This window comes from Miniopterus schreibersii (assembly GCF_964146895.1).
Source record: "Miniopterus schreibersii genome assembly, chromosome: 7".
Classification (NCBI taxonomy): Eukaryota; Metazoa; Chordata; class Mammalia; order Chiroptera; family Miniopteridae; genus Miniopterus; species Miniopterus schreibersii.
In genome coordinates this window covers 25,503,673-25,526,504 of record NC_138108.1, presented here as the reverse complement: position 1 = coordinate 25,526,504, position 22,832 = coordinate 25,503,673, and the positions used below count along the sequence as shown (strand labels likewise).

The 22,832-nt window shown below is 43.7% G+C and overlaps 1 protein-coding gene across 2 annotated transcripts in view; it reads right to left on the bottom strand.

Annotated features, from left to right (window-relative positions):
- Window positions 1-4,759: 4,759 nt before the first annotated feature.
- Window positions 4,760-22,832, bottom strand: part of RFTN2 (raftlin family member 2) — a 42,468-nt gene continuing 24,395 nt past the window's right edge. The window contains exons 6-9 of one of the 2 annotated variants that reach the window (XM_081143344.1): window positions 20,107-20,225; window positions 18,861-18,964; window positions 11,566-11,644; window positions 4,760-5,111 (exon numbers count right to left, since the gene is read on the bottom strand). In XM_081143344.1, the coding sequence (XP_080999470.1) occupies window positions 5,079-5,111; window positions 11,566-11,644; window positions 18,861-18,964; window positions 20,107-20,225 (335 nt within the window). In that variant the 3' untranslated portion in view covers window positions 4,760-5,078. Of the gene's footprint in view, window positions 5,112-5,649; window positions 7,053-11,565; window positions 11,645-18,860; window positions 18,965-20,106; window positions 20,226-22,832 lie in introns of those variants that run through there. The other variant, XM_081143343.1, reaches the window with a different exon arrangement.

The window sequence follows — 22,832 nt, the reverse complement described above, 5'->3', positions numbered from 1 at the left end:
GTGATTGTTTCTTGATTTCAGTTTTTGTTTACCTTTTAGGCTGTTTATGGAGTGCTTTTCTGTGTAGAAGTTTAAATATTTAGTCTTAGTATTTAGGCAGTCTTTATGGCCTCTGGCTTTTGAATATTTGCTCATATTATTTCACTATTTTATAGTTTTGTTTTTTACATTTAAATATTTCATCTGTAAGGTATTTTGGAATAAGAATGAATTTCATTCATTTTAACTTCATAGTTCTCTTTACGTGAAGAGGTGGGAAGAAAGGGAGGAACGTAGGATGTCAGATTGCAATTGTTTCAGAAGCTAGAAGTTTTAAAAAACGGAATTAGAACAAATACTTTTGGAGGGAGTTACAGAAGGAGAAAAATCTTGAGACACATGGTTTCCCAGAAGAACAAATTCAAAAGAGTGATGTGATTAAGGATCTAATGTTTACAGAAAAAATACTGAAATGTTAAAACCCACATTTTGTATGTGTGGTATAAACATTAAGTTGTATGCTTCTAGTCTGGGAAAGAAAAGGGAAATATAAATAAAATATCCAAATTTGGTGTGTTTCAGTTTTATATAAATCATTGAAATTAAAGACATGCTATTCTCTTGCTGTAAGAAATAAAAAGTCATTTTACTTAGCACATCTATGACAGTGCCTGAGTGCTTCTCCTGAAACGTTAATGTGTTGAAAACAACTCTGTCTCTGAGGATTAGTCTGTACATTAAGACACAGAGAAGATTAAATGTGTGGATTTAGTTTTTTTTTGTTTTTGGTTTTTGTTTTTTGCATAACCAACAAAAGAAATTCTTACATTAGACTTCAGGTTTCCCAGCTGTCCACTTGGGTGGTTCTCGCCAGCCAAGCCCGGGAGCCAGGACCGCTGCTGGCTCAGGGACAGCAGTGATTAACTGGGAGGGCACAGTGAACACCGAACTGAAACTTGGATGGTTGATTCAAACTTTCTTCCCATGCAGGCAAGTTTTCTTTATTGCCCTAGCTGTTTTAATGAGTGATTCCATTTTTGATGAGAAAATAAGAATAACTTGATTTCCGTTTCTTATTGGTTTGCTCCATGGATCTTTTATGCCTTAGGGCACCCTGTGGAGCTTCTTTGTTTTAGCAACTAATGTTTTTCAGGGAAGTGACTCAATAGGTGAAGGAAGGTAAAAAAGTTGTTCTCGTGTTACTGGAACTAATAATTTTCCTTTGAAGCTTCTCTGTAGATAAACAGCAACAAAATGTGGTGGATGCTGTATTTGTGCAATTCTCAGTACAGCCCCTTAAAATCAGTACTCTTACCATCCCCATTTTACAGATAAGATTTACTTAAGTCCCAGAGAGGTTAGCAGCTCTTTCAAGATCACACGGCTGGCAAAGAGTGGATGCCTCCGAGATAAGGACTTTTCACCTATCATCACCTCTGAAGTGTGTTCCCAGGTGTGATCTTTTTAACTTTTCCTATGGCTATTTTTTAAAAAAATGTCCTAAATATGGCTTTCCCTTCATTCTTTTTCCTTTACTGCTAGGGAGTGACCAATCACATCGAGTTTTTTCCTAATCAATCAAAAGTATTTTTTTTTCATTTCAATAATTGCTTTATTTAGTCTAAATATATCCAAAATATAATTTAAAAGTAATGAGTAGCTTTTCAATAAGTGTCTTGCTCTCCTGGCTGTCTCGCTGTGGCCTGGTGGTGTGTGAGGGAGCTGGAAGGATCCAGGCATGAGAGGAGCTTCCTGAGTTCAGGTTTCTGTTAACATGGGTTTGCAGACGCTTTGGTAGCAGTGAGGAAAGCTCTGGGGGGTTAGTCAGTGCTCCGTATTATCCACTGGTTACCCCATAGCCTGAATGCTGGGAGTAGAGAGGGGCAGAGGACCCTCTAGTGCGTGGAGATCCTGTTTTGAGCGGGAGAATCTAACCACTTCTCAAGGATCAGGGAACTTGGAATCAAGGCAGGGTCTGCATTCTCGTTGCCCCACTTTGGAGCTGTGTGCCAAACGCTTTATAGCATTTCCAATATTCAGTGTCCTTTCAACACGCTCGAGGAATCCTGGGTAGAATCAGCAGCATCCTTAGCCAGGCTGGTGGGGAGGCTGAGCTTTATCAGGCATGATACCAGGTGTCGGTCCCTAAAGACCTAAGTCACGAGTTGGCTTCTTCATAGCAAACCTGATTGAAAGCCACTTACTACTGTCGTAGTCCACGTGGCTTACGTTTTCTGGCTGCCTGGCACCATTTTTCTTTTTCTGAAGATTTTTATTTGATACAATTTCAACTTAGGTGTTGCAAGAGAGTGAAAAGAACTCTCCTATCCCCTCTGTCCAGATGCACCAGTTGTTTACATTTTGGCCCATTTGCTTTCCCAGATGCTTGGTCTCTGTCTCTCTCCCTCACACACACACACACACACACACACACACACACACACACTTTTTCTTCTGAATCATCAGTCCTCTTAAGTATTTTCATGTATATTTCATAAGAATTTTTTGTATAGCACAGGACAGTAATCAAAATTAAGAAATTTAACATTAATACAATATTAATACCTAATCAACACTTCAGAATCCCAGAGGTCATATTCATTTTTACACGTCAGCCACCCCTTCCCTCCATCTAGCATCCAATCCAAGGTGATGTATTGCAGTCCCTTCTCTTATCTCTTTAGTCGTCTTTAATGAGCAATAGCTCCTCAGCTTTTCTTTGACTTTCATGACCTTGACATTTTTAAAGTTATACAGGCCAGTTGTTTTACAGAATGTCCCCCAGTTTGGGTTTGTCTAATGCTTTCTCATGATTACATTCAGGATGTGCATTTTTGCCAGAAATACGATAGAAGTGACGTGTCCTTCTCAGCACATCATCACAGGAGTCACAGGATGTTGGCTTGTTCCATTATTGGTGATGCTAACTCTGATCATTTGGTTAAGGTCCTATCACAACTTGACTTGCAACATGAATAAACACGTGGGCTGTGTTTGGGGAATCTTGAGCCTGATGAGTTCTGCCTGCCCAGAACACTCATGTTCTTCATAGTCAGCAGAATCCAGAATACGCTTTCCCAAGCTAGAGCACAAGCTCACCCATGTGAGACTGATTCACAAGTAGTGTCATGAGAGGAAGAAAACTGAGCAAAGGGTGCCTGGTGGCTGGAAAGGTGACAGCAGAAGCATTTGGGTTGTGGAGGGTGCAAGGTCCTGCAGAAAGTTGCAGCTGTGCACTGGAAAGCTGGATTCCTAGCTGCGGGGCTTGGTACCAGCAACAGCAGGCTTGTTCTCTTGTGTAGGTTTGCACATTGCTCCTGCCAGCTTAGCATTGAACTTGGTTCTCCCACCAATTCTGTGAACTCTCCAAAAAATATTTCTTCTATTAAAATACAATTTAGCCGTGGCCGGTGTGGTTCAGTTGGTTGGGCATTGGCCCGTGCACAAAATGTTGCTGGTTCAATTCCTGGTCAGGACACATGCCCAGGTTGTGGGCTTGATCCCCAGGAGGGGGCATGCAGGGGGCAGCTGATCAATGTTTTGCTCTCACATCAATGTTTCTGTCTCTCTCTCCTTCTTACTTCCTCTCTCTCTAGAAAAAAAAAATCAATTAAAGCCCGGCAGGCATGGCTCAGTGGTTGAGCATCGACCTGTGGACCAGGAGGTCACGGTTTGATTCACCATCAGGGCACATGCCTGGGTTGCAGGCTTGATCCCCAGTAGGGGGCGTGCAGGAGGCACCTGATCAATGATTCTCTCTCATTGATGTTTCTATTTCTCCCTCTCCCTTCCTATCTAAAATCAATTAAAAAAACATTAAAAATATATTTAAAGTATAATTTACACATAGTAAAAAATACATATCGTAAGTGTACAGTTCAATGAGTTTTGACAATTGTATGTACACTTGTGTTATTTTCAACCAAATAAAGATACAGAAGATTTCTATCACCCCAGAAAGTTCCCCATGCCCCTGTACAGTTGCTATATACTAAATATGTCCCTCCAAAATTCCTATGTTGAAATCTTAATCCCCAATGTGATGGTGTTAGGATGGGGGGCCTTTGGCAGGTTTTTAGGTCACGAGTGTGGAGGCCTCATGCATGGGATTCATGCCCATATAAAAGAAACCCCTGAGAGCTCCCCTGCCTGGTTCACCCTGTGAAGTTATATTGAGAAGACGGTCTGAAAAACAAACCATTTGGAGATAGTTGTGATTCGGATGGACTACAGCTCCCTCTGCCCCCTGCTTGTGTGGGTATCTGAAGACTCCTGAAAGCCCTAGAGTCTCTTAAAAAGAGTGACCTTTTTGTTTATCTCTCATGAAGAGAACTGTAGTGACATTGATAGAGCTGGTCCTTGGCTCAATGGTGATTTCTCTGGTGATTAGGTGTTAATGTTGTCCATGAAAAATAATAGGGTGACATTCAATCCAAATGGGATGGAACCAGCAAGGAGTTACTGAAACCTAACATTGACATGCCACAGATACTGTACCGAGGGGAATGGCAGAACTCCACCCCCATATCTACGATCTTGAGTGCTCTTGTATTAAAAATTCACATGCATAGTGTTATGAAAAGAACTGAGTATACAGCTAGCTGATGATAAGGTTAGTCACAAGTAACTCCTTAGGCACATAGAGTCTAAGTTTCATTACTTTTTTTTAAAGAATAGTCTCAAAGATAATAACCACTCGGTCATTATTTATTCACTATAATACCAATTTGCCATGTAACCTAATAATTGTTGAACTTAATGCTTATGAGATAGGTTTTGCTAAGTTTATTCTAATACTTTTTTTTAATAAGAAATCACAGATTAAAAGCAAACTGCAAAAAGAAAGTAAGCTTACACAAATTTTAAAAAATTCAAAGTGATTGATATATTCCTCAGTTTTCCTTTAGGCAAATATGAATTTCTCTCTCTGCTTTTAATACTGCAAATCCCTGGTGTACTGACAGACTGACCCAGGAGTCCCTGCCTTTGTGGACCCTGGCCTTGGGAAAGCTGTCTGATTTTTCTGGGTACCTTTCCTGTGTTTCATAACTCATGGCATTTTGTAGGCTCCAGAAGTAATGCTTGTTTCCACCAAAAATTCACCAGCTCTTCAATATGGAACTTAGGGTCATCTAAAAGTCAAAACAAAAAACATTTCTGCAAATATTATTGATAACTATTTCCACAGAATAATTCTGAGAAGACACTCTTTTTTTGTTTTGTTAATCCTCACCTGAGGATATTTTTTCCATTTTCATTCATTTTTAGAGAAAGTGGAAGAGAGGAAAGGGAAGGGGAGGAGAAAGAGAGAGAAACATCGATGTGAGAGAGACACATCAATTGGTTGCCTCCTGCCCTCGTCCCGACCAGGCCAGGGGTCAAACCTACAACCCAGGTACTTGTCCGTGACCAGGAATCAAATCCATGACCCTTCAGTGTGAGGGTCACCGTTCTAACCACACTGGCCAGGGCTGAGCAGAATATTCTTAAGTTCCTTTATACCGATAAAGGTAAGGCTTCGACATGGTAGAAGTAGAATAACACCATGTTAAATTATCTACAGGTCATGGAGACTGGCCTAGTTAGTTACACTAGATATTTGATAACATATAATACATAAATGTATAAAATACATTATGAACATTTGTATTCAATAAAATGATAGCCCAATAACAAATGACATTTTATTATTCAAATGATCTTACAATGTCAACACCAATGCTAATAAAAATATATAAGATGTTGAATTCATCAATGGCAAAATCGGTTGTCATTCACTTGAAGGCTCCCGCATTTCAAAGTAAGCATTTCCCAGAGAAATGCAAATCCTCTCTTCAGTAGAATTTTCACCTTTACCTGTTAAAGTCTGGGCAAGGCAAAGGCATCCGTTAGCAGAGCACAGAGGCAGAGATAGGGCAGCGAGGTCACGGGACCCATCACTGTGCTATGAGCACGTCTCATTCCTGCGGGATGGAAAGTTCTGGGTTTCCACCTGCTTTGTGATTTAGCCATCGAAATAAAAGCATAATTCACATCTAGACAGATGTAAGAGGCTTCGATTTCCATTCAAAGTTGATGATTTTCCCTTTTCATACTATTTACAATATAAATAAAATTCTTTCTGTCTACTAAAGTTTTTAAAGGTTGAGATTGGGTTCTTTCCATATTGAATGGTAAGGGAAGCTGCTTTGCTCTATTTCTAGGCTATTGGAAACAAATAAATTTAAGCTCAGTGGATTAGTACAGGGCTGGTAACATGGTGACCCTTTAAAAGCAAAGACAATAAAAGATTTTTTTCAAAAAATATTTTAACAAATAAGGGTTTGCTTTGTATATACACGCCATGGTTAAAGACAAAAATTTGGATTCCTTGTTATATTCCGGAAATGGGTATTTCATTAATTAGCCCTATGTGTGTGTGTGTGGGGGGGAGCACTCATTACTTTTCAGTTTAAGTAAAACTCTAACTTCCTGAGAACTTTCTAAGTAGGTAAAATACTGGCGGAGATACTTAGTTTTCTTACCAGGAATGGTAAGAAAAGTATACCTTGTCCATTCATGAGAAAATGACGTAGATTATCAGTCAATAACCTAGTGACACATCTGTTTAAGCAGATGTTTTTATTTGAGAGAAGTGTAAACATGAGTCTAAATTTACAAACATGTTGATAATTCGTCGTCGCCTGGGGGGTTGAGCCAAAGTTTACGCAGATTAGAAGAAAGCCTGAGCCTGGGAAAATTCAGAGGATTACCTAAAAGCAGATAAAGTGACAGTGAAGTCAGCGGGCAGCTGTTGTAACGGCTGTGTACAGGCCCTGCTGCTTCGCCGCCGCTCACATGCAGGTGACCTGAGGGACGCCGTCTTCCTGATCAAGCTGCGCGTCGTCCAGGCCCCGCAGGGCGCCGCTGCAGTGGGCTGGGCTCCCCTCCGCCCAGCACTCCCGAGAAGGAGCGGCGAGGCCCTCAGGCGGCCTTCTGGTCTCCGGGGCTTGCGAGGCGGCCGTGTCCAGCCCGACGCTCCTGCTGGTGAGTCTGCTCCTGTCCTCGCCTTTGGCGGGCCGGCCGGCCTTCCTCTGAAACAGGCGGCAAGCAGGGGTTAGAGAGCCGGCGCGGTCCTGTCCCTCTGATCCAGCGCACGCTGCCCTGAATGTCCCCCCGCCTTCTCTCCAAGGCCCTGCTCCTCTCAAGGACCAGCTTCACGTCCCCCGGCCCCGGGGGGAATGAGCCCCCCTCTCTGTTCACAGCCCTTTGCAGCTTCCTGGCGTGTTATTCTGGTCATTGGCACGTTGGGTGTATACATGGCTGGGCCCTCAATGGCAACTGGAGGAGAACTCTGTTGAGATCACACTCTGGGGAACAAAGCGGGGTAGAAATACATTAAAGGTTCCATTTTTCTTCTTGGTGTTAATTGGATCTAAGGACAGAAAAATTGTTCTAGTGGCCACCTTACACCCATTTCACTTAGAATGGGCTGCACAGAAGAGTCATCGGTGGTTCAGACCGAGCGGCACAGTTCAGAGTATTTCCTGAGGGCCGGCAGTGATCGTGGCGCAGCTCAGAACAGAGAGGTCTCGGCCAAGGAGACGTAAGTCGGAAGACGTGAGTCTAAGGCAGTGAAAGGGAAGCTCGGAGAGAGCAGTAGCAGCTCAGCGTGTGGCTGCTCAGACTCCCGAGGAGATTGCCACCAAGGGCTCCCTTAATACTGATAACATGACATGGATTAGAATACGGTCCTATACTCTTAGGCACGAAAAAATGAAACAAGGGGAAATTAAAAAAAAAAAAAAAGATAAAATTTAAAAAGATAAATAAAAGGGATAAATTTTAAAAATGTTTTATTGATTTTTTTTCTTCTTTTTTTTAGAGAGAGAGGAAGGGAGAAGGGGAGAGAGACACACCACTGATCGGCTGCCTCCCGTATGTGCCCGGATCGGGGACTGACCCCACAGCCTGGGGATGTGCCCCGACTGGGAATGTGCACAGGGCGACGCTCCAGCCAGCTGAGCCACACCGGCCACGGAAAAGGCATAAATTTAAAAAGCACCATCATTTCCCAGTTTACAAAGAGTTTATTTGCTGAAAGTTTATTTATATGTTATTTGGGAACTAGGATTACATTTTCTTAAATGTAAGAGCTAAAATTATAAAATTCTTAGGAAAAAACCCATAGAAGTCAGATGCCCAGGCTAGTCTTACAAGTTTGCTAACCCATAGGTTTGTTAAACTGTAGTGGATAAAATACAAAAGTATCTCTACTGGCTTTCAAGGCAAATATATAAAGCAAACAGCTTTATTAAAGTGGACTCTGGGCTCCTGGGGAATGTAAACGCCGTTTATGACGTGGTTTGTGCAGGAAGACGCAGCCCTGAGCATGCTGCCTGCTAAGGAGTGTTCCTGGAGTCCTTGGGCCAGTTTAAGGAACAAGTCTACAGTGGTCCCGAATCAGACAGCTCGGTGGTGGTGGCATTTTCCTGTTTTTTTTTGTGTTTTTTAAAAATCCTCATCTGAGGCTATTTTTTCCATCACTTTTCAGAGAGAGTGGGAGGGAGAGAGAGAAAGATCAGTGTGAGAGAGAGACACATTGATTGGTTGCCTCCCACACAAGCCCCGACCAGCGCCTGCAACCAAGGTATGTGTCCTTGGCTGGAATCGAATCCAGGACCCTTCAGCCTGTGGGCCGACACTCTAACCACTGAGCCACACTGGCCAGGGCCAGTGATGACATTGTCACCGGCCCCCTTGCATTCATCAAATACAAAGAGCAGATCGCAAAGCCTCTTCTTTGTTATTCTCATTCACAAAGTGTATTGGATTTACTACGAGGAGTGGAACCTGACAGATTTCCTCTAAAAGGATGTAGGATCTGAGAATGGCGTGTTCTCCTGGCATTGGGACGCTGGCCAGTGAGGATCCAGCCTTTTGGCCGCAGGCAGCTGGGGTGGGTACTGCCAGACGGGGGGCTTCTCAAGCCTGGCTGCTGGCTCCCGTTCCCACGTGCATAAAGAGCTCATTCTCCCTGGAATGGCCTCTCGGCGCTGAATGCACAAAAATGGGAGGAGGGCAGGGTGCCCGCGAGCATTGGCTGCCTGGGTCTCTCCTCCCTCATCAGCACCAGAGTTAAAGGTACATTTTGCAATAAATTCCTTTTTGTATACCAGCCAACGGGGGCCACCTCTCACATAGAAGTTTCTTAGTAAAAACTGGGTATTATTCAGAATAATAAGATATTCATAGTAATTCACTTTTAGATGAGTATTAAGCAGCCACCAAATGTAAATGTCAAGTATTAGAAGATGAGAGATACCTCACACGTGAACTCTAAAAGTGACTTCAGAACACTTTTCTTTTTTACCAATGTGACTCTTAATAAAAGCGCCTTCAGGAATAATGCTCTCCCTACACCACCCTCACTCCACATGAAATAATAGCTTTTCCAATACATCAAGTTGCAGTATTTTTATAACTTAGAGTGTAGAAGTCTGAAGCTCGGCCAGTCTTTGGAGATCATTTCCTTGAACCACTCTTTCTCCAGAGGCAGGACCCCGGCCCAGAAAGAAGCTGGGCCTTGTCCAAGGTCAGGGGCAAGGCCGGCCTTGGACCGGAGTCTGTGTGTCTAACCTTACTCTTTTCACACTGATATTACCACATCTGCAAACAATATGAGCAGATTTGTGGTCAAAGATTGTGTGTTCCCAGATAAAAATTCCTGTGTATTTTTACAAAATACATATTCAGTGTAGAAAACTTGGCAAAAACAGAGAAAAAAGCAAAACCCACCCACAATCCCATCTTTCATATATTTTACTGTTTTCTTCTCTAAATAACTATGTATTTGCATATGCACACATAGATGTGTGCAGCTCACTTTTCCACTTAGCAGTATATTTTGAATATTTCTTCATGTCCACAGAGATTTTCCATGCTACATTGCCAGGCTTAGTCATATATTTTCTTACTTTCATTCGATATTTCACTATAAACTTGGGGGAAATTATACCAGAATTTAGATGCAGATCTAATGCCAGCCTTGACAAAATATATTAACTTTTGAGAATCATTCTCATTTACTAAAAATGAGTGACCCATTTCAAATACATGAGACTCAGTGACGTCAGTTGAATTTAGGATGGCCTACTGTTCTATCACTTTTCGCTGTCAGTGTCTTCAAAACAAAAGCAAAAGAACAAAATCAGAATTATACCACCAACTATAAGACATTGCGTTGTCTTGGACAGTGTTATGATGTACAGAGAGAAAGAGTAGCTAAAAATATATAGTTTATAAAGCAATAGAAACATGGTGTAGATGTTCAGGATTCCCTGTTTGTCTCAGGCTTGGGGGAGGAGTAGGAAACCTAAGTGCAGCTCTAGTACCAATGTAAGCTAGAGGTTTTTAAACACGTAGAGACACAGCGCTCCCGTCTGCGGGCAGAATGTCCTCCTGGGTCCTCGCAGGCGGGGGATGCCGGGATCATCCCACCTGGGAGCCGGAGGTGTGGACAGTGCAGCCAGCCTTCTTATCGACTGTGTTCGCTGCTGCACTGTGGGCACGTGGCCCCGTCAGGTCCCACCAGAGTCCTTCCCGGGACGCTCTCCCGGCCAGAGGGTAAAGAAGTGCTCGCTTTTGATGGGGCCACGCTCACCGCATGAGGCCCTCTGCACACACACAAACACTGAAACATGAGAGGGAGCCCCCCGGAGATGGTGAACTGCTGGTGTTGGTACTGAGGCCTTGGCTCTTGTAGCCCTTTTTCTGATGTTTGAGCTATGCCAGCATCCATCCTACCCAGAAGCCAACAAATCCCCTTATGCACACAGGCTAATCTGAGCAGGGTTTCTGTCCCTTACACCCTGATGGGCACGTGTAACATAGAAACAGCGTGGGTGGCCCAGGAAGGGCGGCTGTCCCGCCTGAGCCTTGCCCTACGGCAGCAGTGGCCACTCGTCGTCTGCCCACACCAGGAAAAGGCTGAGTTGCTTTGAGTGGACAGCATTCCCTAGAATGAAGACCTTCATTAATGATAAAAGAAAATGCCTTCCTTTTTTTTTCTCCCCCCCCACTGTACAGTGAATTTGTACATCTTTATTACTATCTTGGAAACATCTTCAAGACATGGCGTTGAGTGAAAGGGTTATTTGAGCGAGGTCTGTTTATGCAGACTCAAGACTCAAGTCAGTGCTGTGCCCAGCGATAGGTTCTTCTCTGGTGACTGTCTGCTCTTCTGGTGCAGGAGAGGGAGACAACTTTATAAAGGGAAATGTATGTCACCTTACTAAGGGAAATGCATGCCCTGCTTTTTGTCAGAAAGGAGGGCGGCTGAGTGTTCCTCCTGCCTGCTGTTTCTTAATTGCCTTCAGCTCAAAATAATCCTTATGCCAAAGTGGCATATTCTGAGGCGGCACATCCTGGTCCCCTTCAGAACTGTGTCAGTGGCCTGGTTTTCCTCGTTATGTGTTGGTTAAGAAGACTATTTCCACATCAGAACACACTGCCCCACCTGTATCCACCATTTAGGATGACAACGAGAGTTTCAGGATTAAATGCTTCAATACGACATTCAGCTCATAAAGCATCAAAATTACTCACCTCTGGTGTCTGAGCCACTGAATTCCATATAACTGGTCTCTGAAGAAACACAACCTGCTTTGTAGCCAAATTCCCTTCACTGCAAATTAAAACAACAGCATTAGTATTTGTGAATTAGTAATTCTCTGTATTTCACACTTGGCCAGAATGTTCCTTTGTAAAATAATCTCCTGGTCCAAAAATAATTAAGAAATAATTTATATAAGTTGCAGCTGGAAAAACAAGGGGAAAAAAGTCCCTAAAAACTGAATGTGGTCATTACAAAGGAAAGGTTAACGTTTAAAACTTGCAACATCACTATGCTAACATAACTATTTTCATCTCTGTCCCCTTTTAGTCTTTATCAGCATAATGTATTTCTGCATGTCTGCAACCATTGCATATGTGCATTCTGTGTTCTGTGCATTTCCGTGTTCTGTGCTTTTCTCGTAACACCCTTTTCTTGTTTGTACGCTGTGATCATATCCTTAATAGCTGCATAGTATCTCAAAGACTTAAGATAGCAAAATGTACTGTGTTTTTTTGTTATTGAAATGTGAGGTTGTTTCCAGTTTCTGCTAATTATAAATAATGCTGCTATAGAAATATGTCTACTCTTCCTATTCTTATGACTCAAGGAAATCTTGAGGTAGATTCTTAGGAATGAGATTATTAAGTCAAAAGTGTATGATTTAAACTTTTTGTTTGCATTGTCAAATTTGCCTTTTAAAAAGAAGAGACCAATTTGGGCGTGAGAAATTTTATGTCGATTTTCAGTTGAGGGACTTGAGCCACAGCTAGTTTTCTTTTCAGATGCTCCTTTGTAGGCAGCTACTCAGTATTCTCCTCATTTAACTACCATCACGGCCAATTTCCCTTTGCCAAAGACTACTTGGGGTCTGGGTTTCTCTGAAGTGTTTTCAGAGTCTCTGTGGATTTACGGAAGGAGTCTGTAGCTAATGTTGCTCAGTTACGACTTTTATTATGCAAAAACCCCAAACAAAACCTCACTATTAGCTGCGTTTTATGCTGAGCTCTTTTTCTGGAAAACAAATGCAACATTGAAACCCTGGCCCTCAGAGGTATATGTCAACCTCACACCATTTGAGAGCCCAAACTTAATGACACTGTTGAATTTTGAGAAACAAGCAAATCTTCCCCCAAAGTGGTCATGGGAGACTGATTCTTCTCCCCTTTTTTAAAAAAAATCCTCACCCAAGGAGTGAGGATATTTTTTTCCATAGATTTTTAGGGAGAGTGGAAAGGAGGGGGGGGAGAGAGGAAAGAGAGAAGAGAGACGGGATGTGAGAGAAACACACCGATTGGTTGTCACCCTCACACTCCCACCCCCACAGGGGGCAGGGATAGAACCTGCAGGCCAGGTATGTGCTCTTGACTGGGAACTGAACCCGAGACCCTCCGGTGTGGGCATGCAGGCCTATGCTCAAGCACACCGGCCAGGGTGAGATTGCTGCTTTTTAATTTTTATTTTTAAAAGACTGTTTCTAGTCTAATCTCATTTCAGTTTGATCTTGGAAGAAAAGACTTGGCATGAAATATATCAAGTTGTTTTAGGAACAACTTAAGTCATCAGGAGACCTCAGGTAGGATGCAGGTGTACAGGGAAGGGACTAGCAGTGCACAGAACGGCCCTGTCTGTGTCCGGGAGGCCCGGGGTACTGGAAAAGGAACCAGAAGTGGCTTTGGAACCAGAAGTTCCTGGGTTCAAATCCTGACTCTGTCATAGCACTTAATAGCTTATGACTTTAGCAAAGTCCTTAAATTCTCTGACTTTCCTATCAGGGACCTGGTGAAGAAGAATAACTAAGTCCATGTCCATGGAAGACAGAGAGAGAGAGAGAGAGAGACACTGGCCTGTTCCGCTCATTTATGCATTCGTGGGTCTACTCTTGAATGTGCCCCGGCCAGGGCTGTACTCACTTTTCCTCGAATATATCCTGCACCTTCCCGACTGCTTTTTGCTTAAGGTTGCCAGAGAGGGGAAATAATCTGCAGTGTTTATACTTCCACTTTCCACCTTCTGTGTGCAGAGCAGACATCGCCGACTGACCACCACATCTTGCTCTGCTGAGCCTGGTCCTGTCTCCGAGGCCTTCGTTTTAGGGTGGCCCAGGCCACTGTACACAGAGCCGTGCTGCTACGTGAGATGAAGACTGCTCCTGGCCCACCTCGTCTGCCACCAGGAGCATTCTCCTCTCTAAAGCTGCTTTTAGAAGCTCTGTTCTCTTATAACAAGACGTCACATCCTTCAAGACCCGCTCTCCTCCTCACCCATGGCCTCTACCACGTTCTCCTGCCTGACACTCAGCTCTGCTGTCATCACTGCTGCCTCCAGGAGCCTTTTTAGATCTCCCCCTCCCCCCTTAAATGTTAATACCTAAGATGTGCTGTGTATCTGTTTATGTACTGTGACCGTTTAGAGGACCACAAACCATTGTTCTATCTAAGATTTTTCTCACCCCACCATAAGTATTTTCACCCCTATTGAGAGCACATGCTCTGGACTCCACTGCAGGACTCACGATCTGTTCTGCATTAGTGATTTGTGACTGTTTTCTCTCCGAGCAGATTGTGAGTTCCTGCAAGCCAGAGTCTGTCCCTAGGGTGGTAAGATATTGCTTGTATACACTGGGCACTCAAAAAAATATTTGAGTTGAAGTGAAAAAACATTCTGTTTAAAATAAAATGCAAGAGTGTGAATCAGGTTGGATACAGCTGAGCTGGCTTCAAATGAGTGGCTGATTAGCCACTGCTTTGCCACGTGGGAAATACAAATACTCATAAAAAACTTTCCGTTACAGTTTCAAAATCCATTAGATTAGAGGGAACAGTTAATTTTTATCTACTGATTAGTCTTATATCATCTTGTACATTAATGAATTGCCATGGTTTAATGATTGCAACTCGGAAATAAGATATGAAATAAAAATTAACTTTTTAAAAGCAAAATTATAAAGTTAAATTTTATCTTGCACCTTTATAGCTAGCTATGTGTTTAATCATAAAGTTCCTTTGCCGTATGACCCAGTTTGTCTCTCAGGTATTAGCATGTGTGTGTGTGAAAGACACAAAAGGGCCTCTACCACCACAATTAAGCTCCTCCCAACCCCTCCCCCCTGACAAAATGTTAAAAATTTAAGGTCAGATGAGGAAGAGTGGTGTATGACAGACAAAGGGGCTATTTTGAAAAACGTAGCCTTATCGAAATGCTGCAAGATTACTCTGAGTTTAGGTCACGGCGGAATTACACAACACTGCTTGCTCAGAAGGTAAATCAGAAAGGGGAGAGGAGAGCACCAACAGGGCCAAGCATGAAACCCGGCCTCTCCCCCGCTGTACACATGTGCAGCTCCAGGATTTAGAGGAAGTGTCTCAAATAGCTACAGACTTCTGCCGGTTCTGGGCTGTGGGGACGCAAGGCTGGGAGCCTTTTTTGTTGGGGAGTGGGGGCCGACATCACAGCGAGAAGACAACTTTCTCTTTTTGTTATGTGTACCTTGTCCTTCTGGACCAGAATTTTATATTCTCAGTGAAAGTATATCACCTGATTCTAACATTTTCTTTCTCTCTCTTTTTTTCTTTTAAATATATCTTTATTGATTTCAGAGAGAGGGAGAGGGAGAGATCCAAGTTAGGCTTAGGTAATAGGAGGAAAAAGTGCACGCTGTTTAAGACTATTGTACACGAGACAAGAATACTTAAGGATGAACATGTCACGGGTGGTGGATCTGAGCTATGTTTCAGACGCGTGGGCTCCAAAAGCAAGCATGACAGCTATGCGTTTTGTGGGTGTCAGCATACGTGTGCGCATATATCTTTAAAGGGTCATTATTTATTGCTTCTTCCTTTACTGGCTTGGACTCCTCAGTGCTGATTTTGTACGGAGTGAACTATGCTATTTACATTTTCTGAAATATCATGATTTAGGACTGGCCGAGGTATTATCCTTGCCCAGTCGGTTTCAGCTTTTTAGGGATTTTGGCTCTGCTAAAGAATTAGGTCTCATAGACTAGCCCTAATTGATTAGCCTGGGATGCATAGGCCCTGCATAGGTACTTTGCATATGTTATCTCACTCGCTATGGAACCAATCCAGGAAAGTTGATATTATATTACTGTATTGTTTTCCTGATGAGGAAACGGAAACCTAAAGAGGTTGGGTGACTTCCCAAATCATACAGCTAGTTAATGGTGAAACTGTAATTAAAATGAGAATCATTTAGCCCTGGCTGGAGAGCTCAGTTGGACAGAGTCATCCCGGTAAGCCAAGGTTGTGGGTTTGATCCCTAGTAAGGGCACACACACACACACACACACACACACACACACACACACACACGAGATTCATTTAGCTCAAAGCCAGGGCTATTCTTCTAGTTTCAGAGACTACAGTCTTTCAGGCTCTATTGTCCACCTGGACCAAGATGAACTGTATGTAATATTTTTCTTTATATAAAGACATGGCGGACGGTCAGCGTTGTCTTTGTGTGCACCGAAGACTGTCACAGGGACAGCGTATTTGAACAAGAATCAACAGGCAGAGGACAAGCAGGTTTTGTCAACAGCCTTTGTTACCAGGTCACAGTGAACCTTTACCTTCATCCTATATTGTCTACCTTGCAGGCACTTACAAAATGTAAAGGAACGAAGGAGGCATCAATGTTGCAAAATGTTCCTGGCACACCAGAGAACAGTTGACACTGGGTGCTCTACGTACTGTGTTGCCTAAGGGCAACTACTGTTAAAATACATTTTTCTATTACCTTCTATCCAGGGTCAACAGCAGATTCCTAACTGGTGTTCTGCTAAAGGGCAATATTGCCTTTTAATCTCATCACTATTTGAGGATTACATTTAACTTGGACAGTCTCTCCTCTCTCTTATTTTTAATACACCTATGGAACCTATAAAGTACTTCATAGCCCTTGATTAGTGACTCTATTGTACTACACAATACATAAAATTGAACTGTCCCAACCCGAATGCAAGCCCCTGGTTCTGTACTGAATGTGAGCTTAACCAGCCACAAGCTCCTTCAGGGCAGACACTATATATAGCTTCCACATCGTTTCATTATTTGTATCTTTGCCTTTTAAAACTGTTGTGTTTTTAAAAAAATCACAGAATAAACATGTATTCCTTGTAAGAAGTCAAATCTTAGAAAACATATAAAGACCAAGCAGAAACCCCTTTTCCCTTTCCCCTACCCATAACCCCAAGAGCTAGCCACTTGTATCCTTTCAGAATTTTGCTAGATACATTCACAATGTATAAACTTAAAAAATTGGGATTGCACTACATCCTGTCCTGAAATCTTTTTTTTTTAACTCAACAATTATCAACAGAGAATTCTATGACAATACATGTATAGATCTATGTTCTCATTTTTTAAGTCTGCTTGATATTATTCTATTGTATGGATAGTCCATAATTTATTTAACCAGTTTTTTTTGACAGACATTTATATCATGTCCAATGTCTCACTGTTACAATCAGTAGTTTAATGAGAAGTCCCTCTCTCACTAGCCCCTTTGCTACTTTAATTACACATGAGGATGGGCCTCCACGGGGAGGGCCCATGACCCCACAGTGCCCTGGTGGGCACCAGGGGTACGGGAGAAGCTGGAGTGCTGGTGAGGCAGTGGGGCAACCTCGGCTCCAAAACCAGTACACAGCCCCTCCTCATTCGAGTGGGCTCCCTTGTCCCTGGGGACGGCCTGTGACCTTAGGCAGTTTGTCACGCAGGACCGGGCCCCTCCACCCTCCCCTTCACATAGTTGAGGCCTCTTCTTTCCCGCCTTTGGTCTCAGTCCTGTCCTCACGCCCAGACCTGAAGGCACTTTGGCCGGGGTTCATGGCTCAGCGTCTAGCCTGCTGGGCTCTCTAATCTAGTGCCCGGCAGTCACTCATACCCCTTCAGGAATTGTCTAGACCCATGAGAGCAGAGGCCCCGAGTGAATGCCAGGGAGGAATAACTATGAAAGGCTGAGAACTCAGAGTACTTTCAGGAAAGATTAACTGTAATGGGCCAAACGATACTCTAAATTATATACTGAGGAGAACCACCGAAAACAGGTGCAAAGGCCAAACGCACAGGCTGCTCCGAGGAAGGTGGGGAGTGGGATAGCCCGGTGGCTGGCAGGTGTAAGGAGATGGGTAGGAGCAGGACAGGGCAGGGGAGTCCCTCTCTCACTACCCCTTGCAAGCCCCTCACGTGTTAAAGAGCCTCAGGAGCCTGTGAAACGCAGATCCAGGGGCCGCCCCCAGAGCTCTGACTGGCCCGCGGGGGAGCGCTCCCAGGGGATTCACACTGCTTGCTGTGAAGACCGCATCCCGAGAGTTACCGCTGTACTGTGATCTGACAGGTATGTCACGGATTTTAAAAAGATGGGAAATATGCTTCAGGGAGCTGCCACTCACAGCCTGAGGAGTTCACAGTAGATCTCCGAGAAGAAAAGCGGATGAGTTGCTTTGCTTATTTCTAATCCCTCCTTTAAAGCTTGAACAAGTTTACTTTGTATCCACCTTCATCCCTCCCGCACCTGCAGAAGGCCTAGCTTTCTTATAAAGCCACGTCAATCAAATGGTTTTAGAGCTTGTGGGGCCCTTGGGATACTGGTAAGTTGCTGAGCCGGGGAAACCAGAGCAGGCAGGCGGGTAAATGAGACTGAGGAGTTGCCTTCCTCAGCGACCAGGACAGCGTTAGAGCGCAGTTGATTCCGCTGAAGGGACAGCCCAGGCAGGTGGTGCCATGCCGTCCTCTGCAGGTCGTCACCGGCCCAGCAGGACAGCCCTGCCGTCAATCACTTTCTGGATGCCAACTAGGGCAGAGGGCACGACTCTGAGTCCAAGGGATAAGAAAGCACTTTATACACGTGGCCTCTCTCACGCTCTCAAAAAAAATAAAAGTACAACTGCATTTTTTCCTTCCCAGGAAAGGAAGTCAGGACACTTAGTAACAGCAGAAGAACCAGCATCTGAGTTAGAAGAGGGAGGCCTCGCAGTGGGCTGCCAGTGGGGTGCCGAGGCAGCCGAGCTGGGAGGCAGGCTCCGTGCCCCTGCTCGGGCTCTGCCCTCGTCAACGTCCGTGCCCTTGGGGAGGAGGCGGAATAGCTTGTGTGTATATGACACGGGGGGGGGGGGGGGGGGGTTAGATCTGCTGGTTCACAAGGTCCGTGAAATCAGATCAGGAGGTCAGTGAAATGCTTTTTGCAGGAGTTCACGACACTGAATTAGCTAACGAATGAATAATGTTTCGGAATTAGAAGAGCGTTTGAAAGGAGACTGTGGCGTTACCTGTCGCGTCTCAGGATAGGCGTCGCCAACACGCTCGTCAGGAGCCACCCGCACTCGGCCAGGGTGTGCAGCAGGGGCCCGTAGTCCGTCTTGACTTCACAGCCCTGCGTGAGGAACAAGAGCTCAGTCTTCCCGCAAAGACGACCAGCTGCGCAGGTGACTACAGCAAAGCTGCGGGCTTCTGGTGAGGGGGCTTTGCAGTCTGTCGGGCACAGTTGCACTGGCGCCGCCTTCTTGGGCTGCATTTTCTAACCCCGAGCCAGGGCAGGAACACTGGGATCAGAGAGGACAGGGGTTTCCATCTGTCCTCCAAAGTGTGGGCTTTTCTTGGGTCTGGTTTCCTTGGTCTAATGGGGGAGGGGGATCTGCACGTTAGAGAAGCTCCCCAGGTGATTTGGATTCAAGCAGTTTGCAGACCACTCTTTCAGGAACACCCGTCTAGGGAGTGGGACCCGAGGACAAACGTGGGGAGTGCGAACTGGGGCGTGAAGGGTGAGAGGCGCTTAGAATCGGCTTTGATATTTTTTGAGCTTGAAACTGGAATCGATTTTTACTTGGAGCTTTACCTCTTCCCCCAAATCCTGTTCATTCCTCTTGATGGGATTTCTAGCTTCTTTGGAAAATGGTCTCTAACCCGTGTAAGACCAGAAAGGCAAAAGTGTCCATGGAAGGGCCTGCCGTGAGGGCCTCGGACACGCAGCACAATCTACTGAATTCGGCCTGTCCGCCTCAAGTGGTGCCTCCGAGCTGAGGTGCACATCGGCAGCAACGCCATCGCCGCTTAGGGCGGCCCATGCTGCGTGTGCGTACCTGGCCTGGTGAGAGGGAGCACCTTTTGGATGCTTTTGCCTTTGATAGTTCACAAGGTAGAAAGTCAGTCACATTAGTTGCTTGGAGATAAAATGCTAGTTATTGACTGAGATTTTTTTCACTTTCAACCGGCTGTCACGACACTGTGTAAAGAGAATCTCAGTGCCAAGGTCCTCGGTTTAGGATTAGAATGCCAGCCTTTGGGAATATACTGCTATTTATGTATAGATAGTTGTGCTGTCTTAGGACAAAGTTGGACTTGGGGGAATTCCATGTTCACAAATCTGAAAGACGTTCGTTCCTGCATCTGTGATGACATTCTGACCACGGCACAAATGAGCTGGAAGGAGACTTCACTGTGTCAGACGGTGAAGACCTCTAACACGTAAAACTAAACATAAAAATAAAGCTAAATTGTCAGAAAACTGCCGTTTACCTCGATAACAGTCCATTGTTCCACTACGATGGCATCATTTCCTTTTCTGCTGGAACCTAGAACTCCAGACCCTTCTTCATAGATAAAGAATCCTTCCAGAGATTTAGGCAAATGGTCCCCTGCGAGGAAAAGGGTACAATTAAGAAGAGTTGTAAATACTAAGTATTTCTTAAGATCATCTCAGTCCTTAAATAACCCTTGTAGGAAGCAGAAAGGAAAACAGGTCCGTTAATGTACACTTGTTATGGATCAATCAGCAACATCCTACTCCTCTTCGAAGGTTATTTTTTTGCAAAGGTCAAGACTGTTTTATACTTCAGTGAATGAAAATCAAATTGTAAACACGAAAACTACAATAACAAAAACAAGGTAAAATAATACCATACACCAAGAGGCAATTTCCTAAGCCTAAAAAGCATCTAGAAATAACTTCACCTTGAGTTTTGATTTCTGATCTGATCTACACGTAGTGTGCATGTTAATTATACCATTATGAGAAACAACATAAAAAATGTTAATCCTTGAAATTTACAGGTGTGAAATTAAAATTAATATGAGGTAAGATCACTTAAAAATTAGAAACACAGAACAATTCTTTACTTCAATGATGCTTAAAAAAAAAAGAATGGTAACAGGAAGATTCTAAACAGAAGTCATTGTGAAAAGAATTCCTGCTGGGAAGGAAAGGGGGGCGGCTTTCTGACATTTTCTTGAATAGCTGACAATAGCCATCTGGCCACAATGAACCTGACTTTATGGAAGTTCTTTTGTCTCCAATGTAGCAACAGGAGACACTTTCCCATGGTCAAACGTGGGTTAAACATTTTGGTTTTTATACGGCCCAATGTCACACCAAAGTTTCCCTGGGTGACAGTTAGCTAAGTAACGAAGGCCTACAAAGTCTTCAAATGCTCTACTAAACTTAAATACAAAAAAGGCAAAAATGCTTCCAATATAAATTTTTAATTTTTATAAACAGGGAAAATTATTATCAGTTTTACACCACTTACAGTTAAGGCAAAATATTACCAAGAATTGACGTTGTTCAGAGTGGTTTCCAAGAACCAGTAAAGTTTAACTTACTAGTTGGAAGTGGTTTTCTAGTTACAGTATATGCCCCATTTCCTTTAAAAGTGCTTGACCATTGTCACACCAAGGTGACCAATCTGTTTCTGATTGTAAGTTCAAGGCATCACTAATTATCATTAAACACGTCTATGTCCTAAGCCCTTTTTTAGAATTGGGGTATGACCTTTAAAAACAATTATATACTTTGATAACAATGTAACTATAATCCATTTACTTTGGGATTACAGAATGTGAGAACCATAGGTTTTGTAGTTCTGCATATATTTTTTCTTGTTCTCAGTATTGGGGATCCCTAGAACTTATAAATTTCTTTTCGTTTGAAAGAAAGAAAGTGTGGTAGACTCGTACAGTGCACTACTAGGATAAAAAAGAAATCTTGCTGCTATGCAGCAACATGGATGCCTTTCAGAGATACCCTCTTCAGCAAAGGAAGCCAGGTATAAAAGAAAGAAAAGACCATGTACTTTAGACCTCATATGTGAGGTTCAAGAACAGGCAAAATTACTCTATGGTGGTGGCAGTCTGACTAATGCTTATCTCTGGGCGGGAGGATTTTGGCTGGGAGGGGTCATGAGGAGGTCCTCCTGGGATGCTGGGAATATTCTGTACCTTTTCTGTTTTTATCTTTGCATTTCTCTTCTTCCCTGGGTTCATTGAGGTATAATAGACATGATTTTTTTTGGCTTTATGGGCATATAATCGATGGATAACGAAATGTTCTGTATCTTGACCAGCTGTACACATACAATAAACGCACTGTGTATATGTATGTTATACCTCCGTTATACTTTAGAGCTCCCCAGCACCCCTGGCTGGCTGGCTGGCTGGCTTAGGGCTCATGCCAGTCCCCAGAGCCAGAGCCGTAGAAGACTGACACTTCACAGGAGGGAGTATTTATATCTTTTGAGAAATTCCCCATAACAGACGTGCAGCTAGGGAGGGTGGCAGGGAAGGTCTCATGGAGAGTGACCATTTGGGTGTTCGGTGTGTTAAATCCTCCAGGCAATGTGGTGAGGTGATCATTCTGAACAATTACTTAATAACTGCCCCCGAGCTGAGTCACCTCTTAACGTTACATATCCCAGAACTTCCCACCCAGTGTGCCTTGGCCCGTCAGTGTGCTGAGAACCCTGCACAGGTGTGCCAAGGCACAGGGCGCCCCCTCCTGCCCAGAGCCGCTTTCTCCACCTATACCGTGCCCTACAATATTACCATTTTCTTCTATGTGTGCAAAGTATAAAGAGTTGCAAAGCATTGGCATACTGCTGCTCAAAAGAAATTTTTTTAAAAAGCCAAATACCACCCATAGCAAAGGACAGTACACTTGTATGGATGAAGGAGGGCCTCCAGGCACAGTTTGAAGTGATTTGTGGCAATCATGAAGTTTCTTTAAAGTCTAATGTTGTATCTTAAAAACCCATGCAAACTTTGCATTCTTTTCAAATATGTTCCTATGATGTAAAGAAGCAATGTTCTCCCCTCTGCCCCCTTGAAGTAAGATTGACACTCTGGGAGGAGGTTTATCTGTGAATTTTGGACTCTGGCACGAGGCTGCATAGCCCCAGGGTACCTGACCCCGGTTTGAGAAGCACAAGCTTAAAGAATTCCCAGGGAATAGTTTACTTGTCTGGACATGC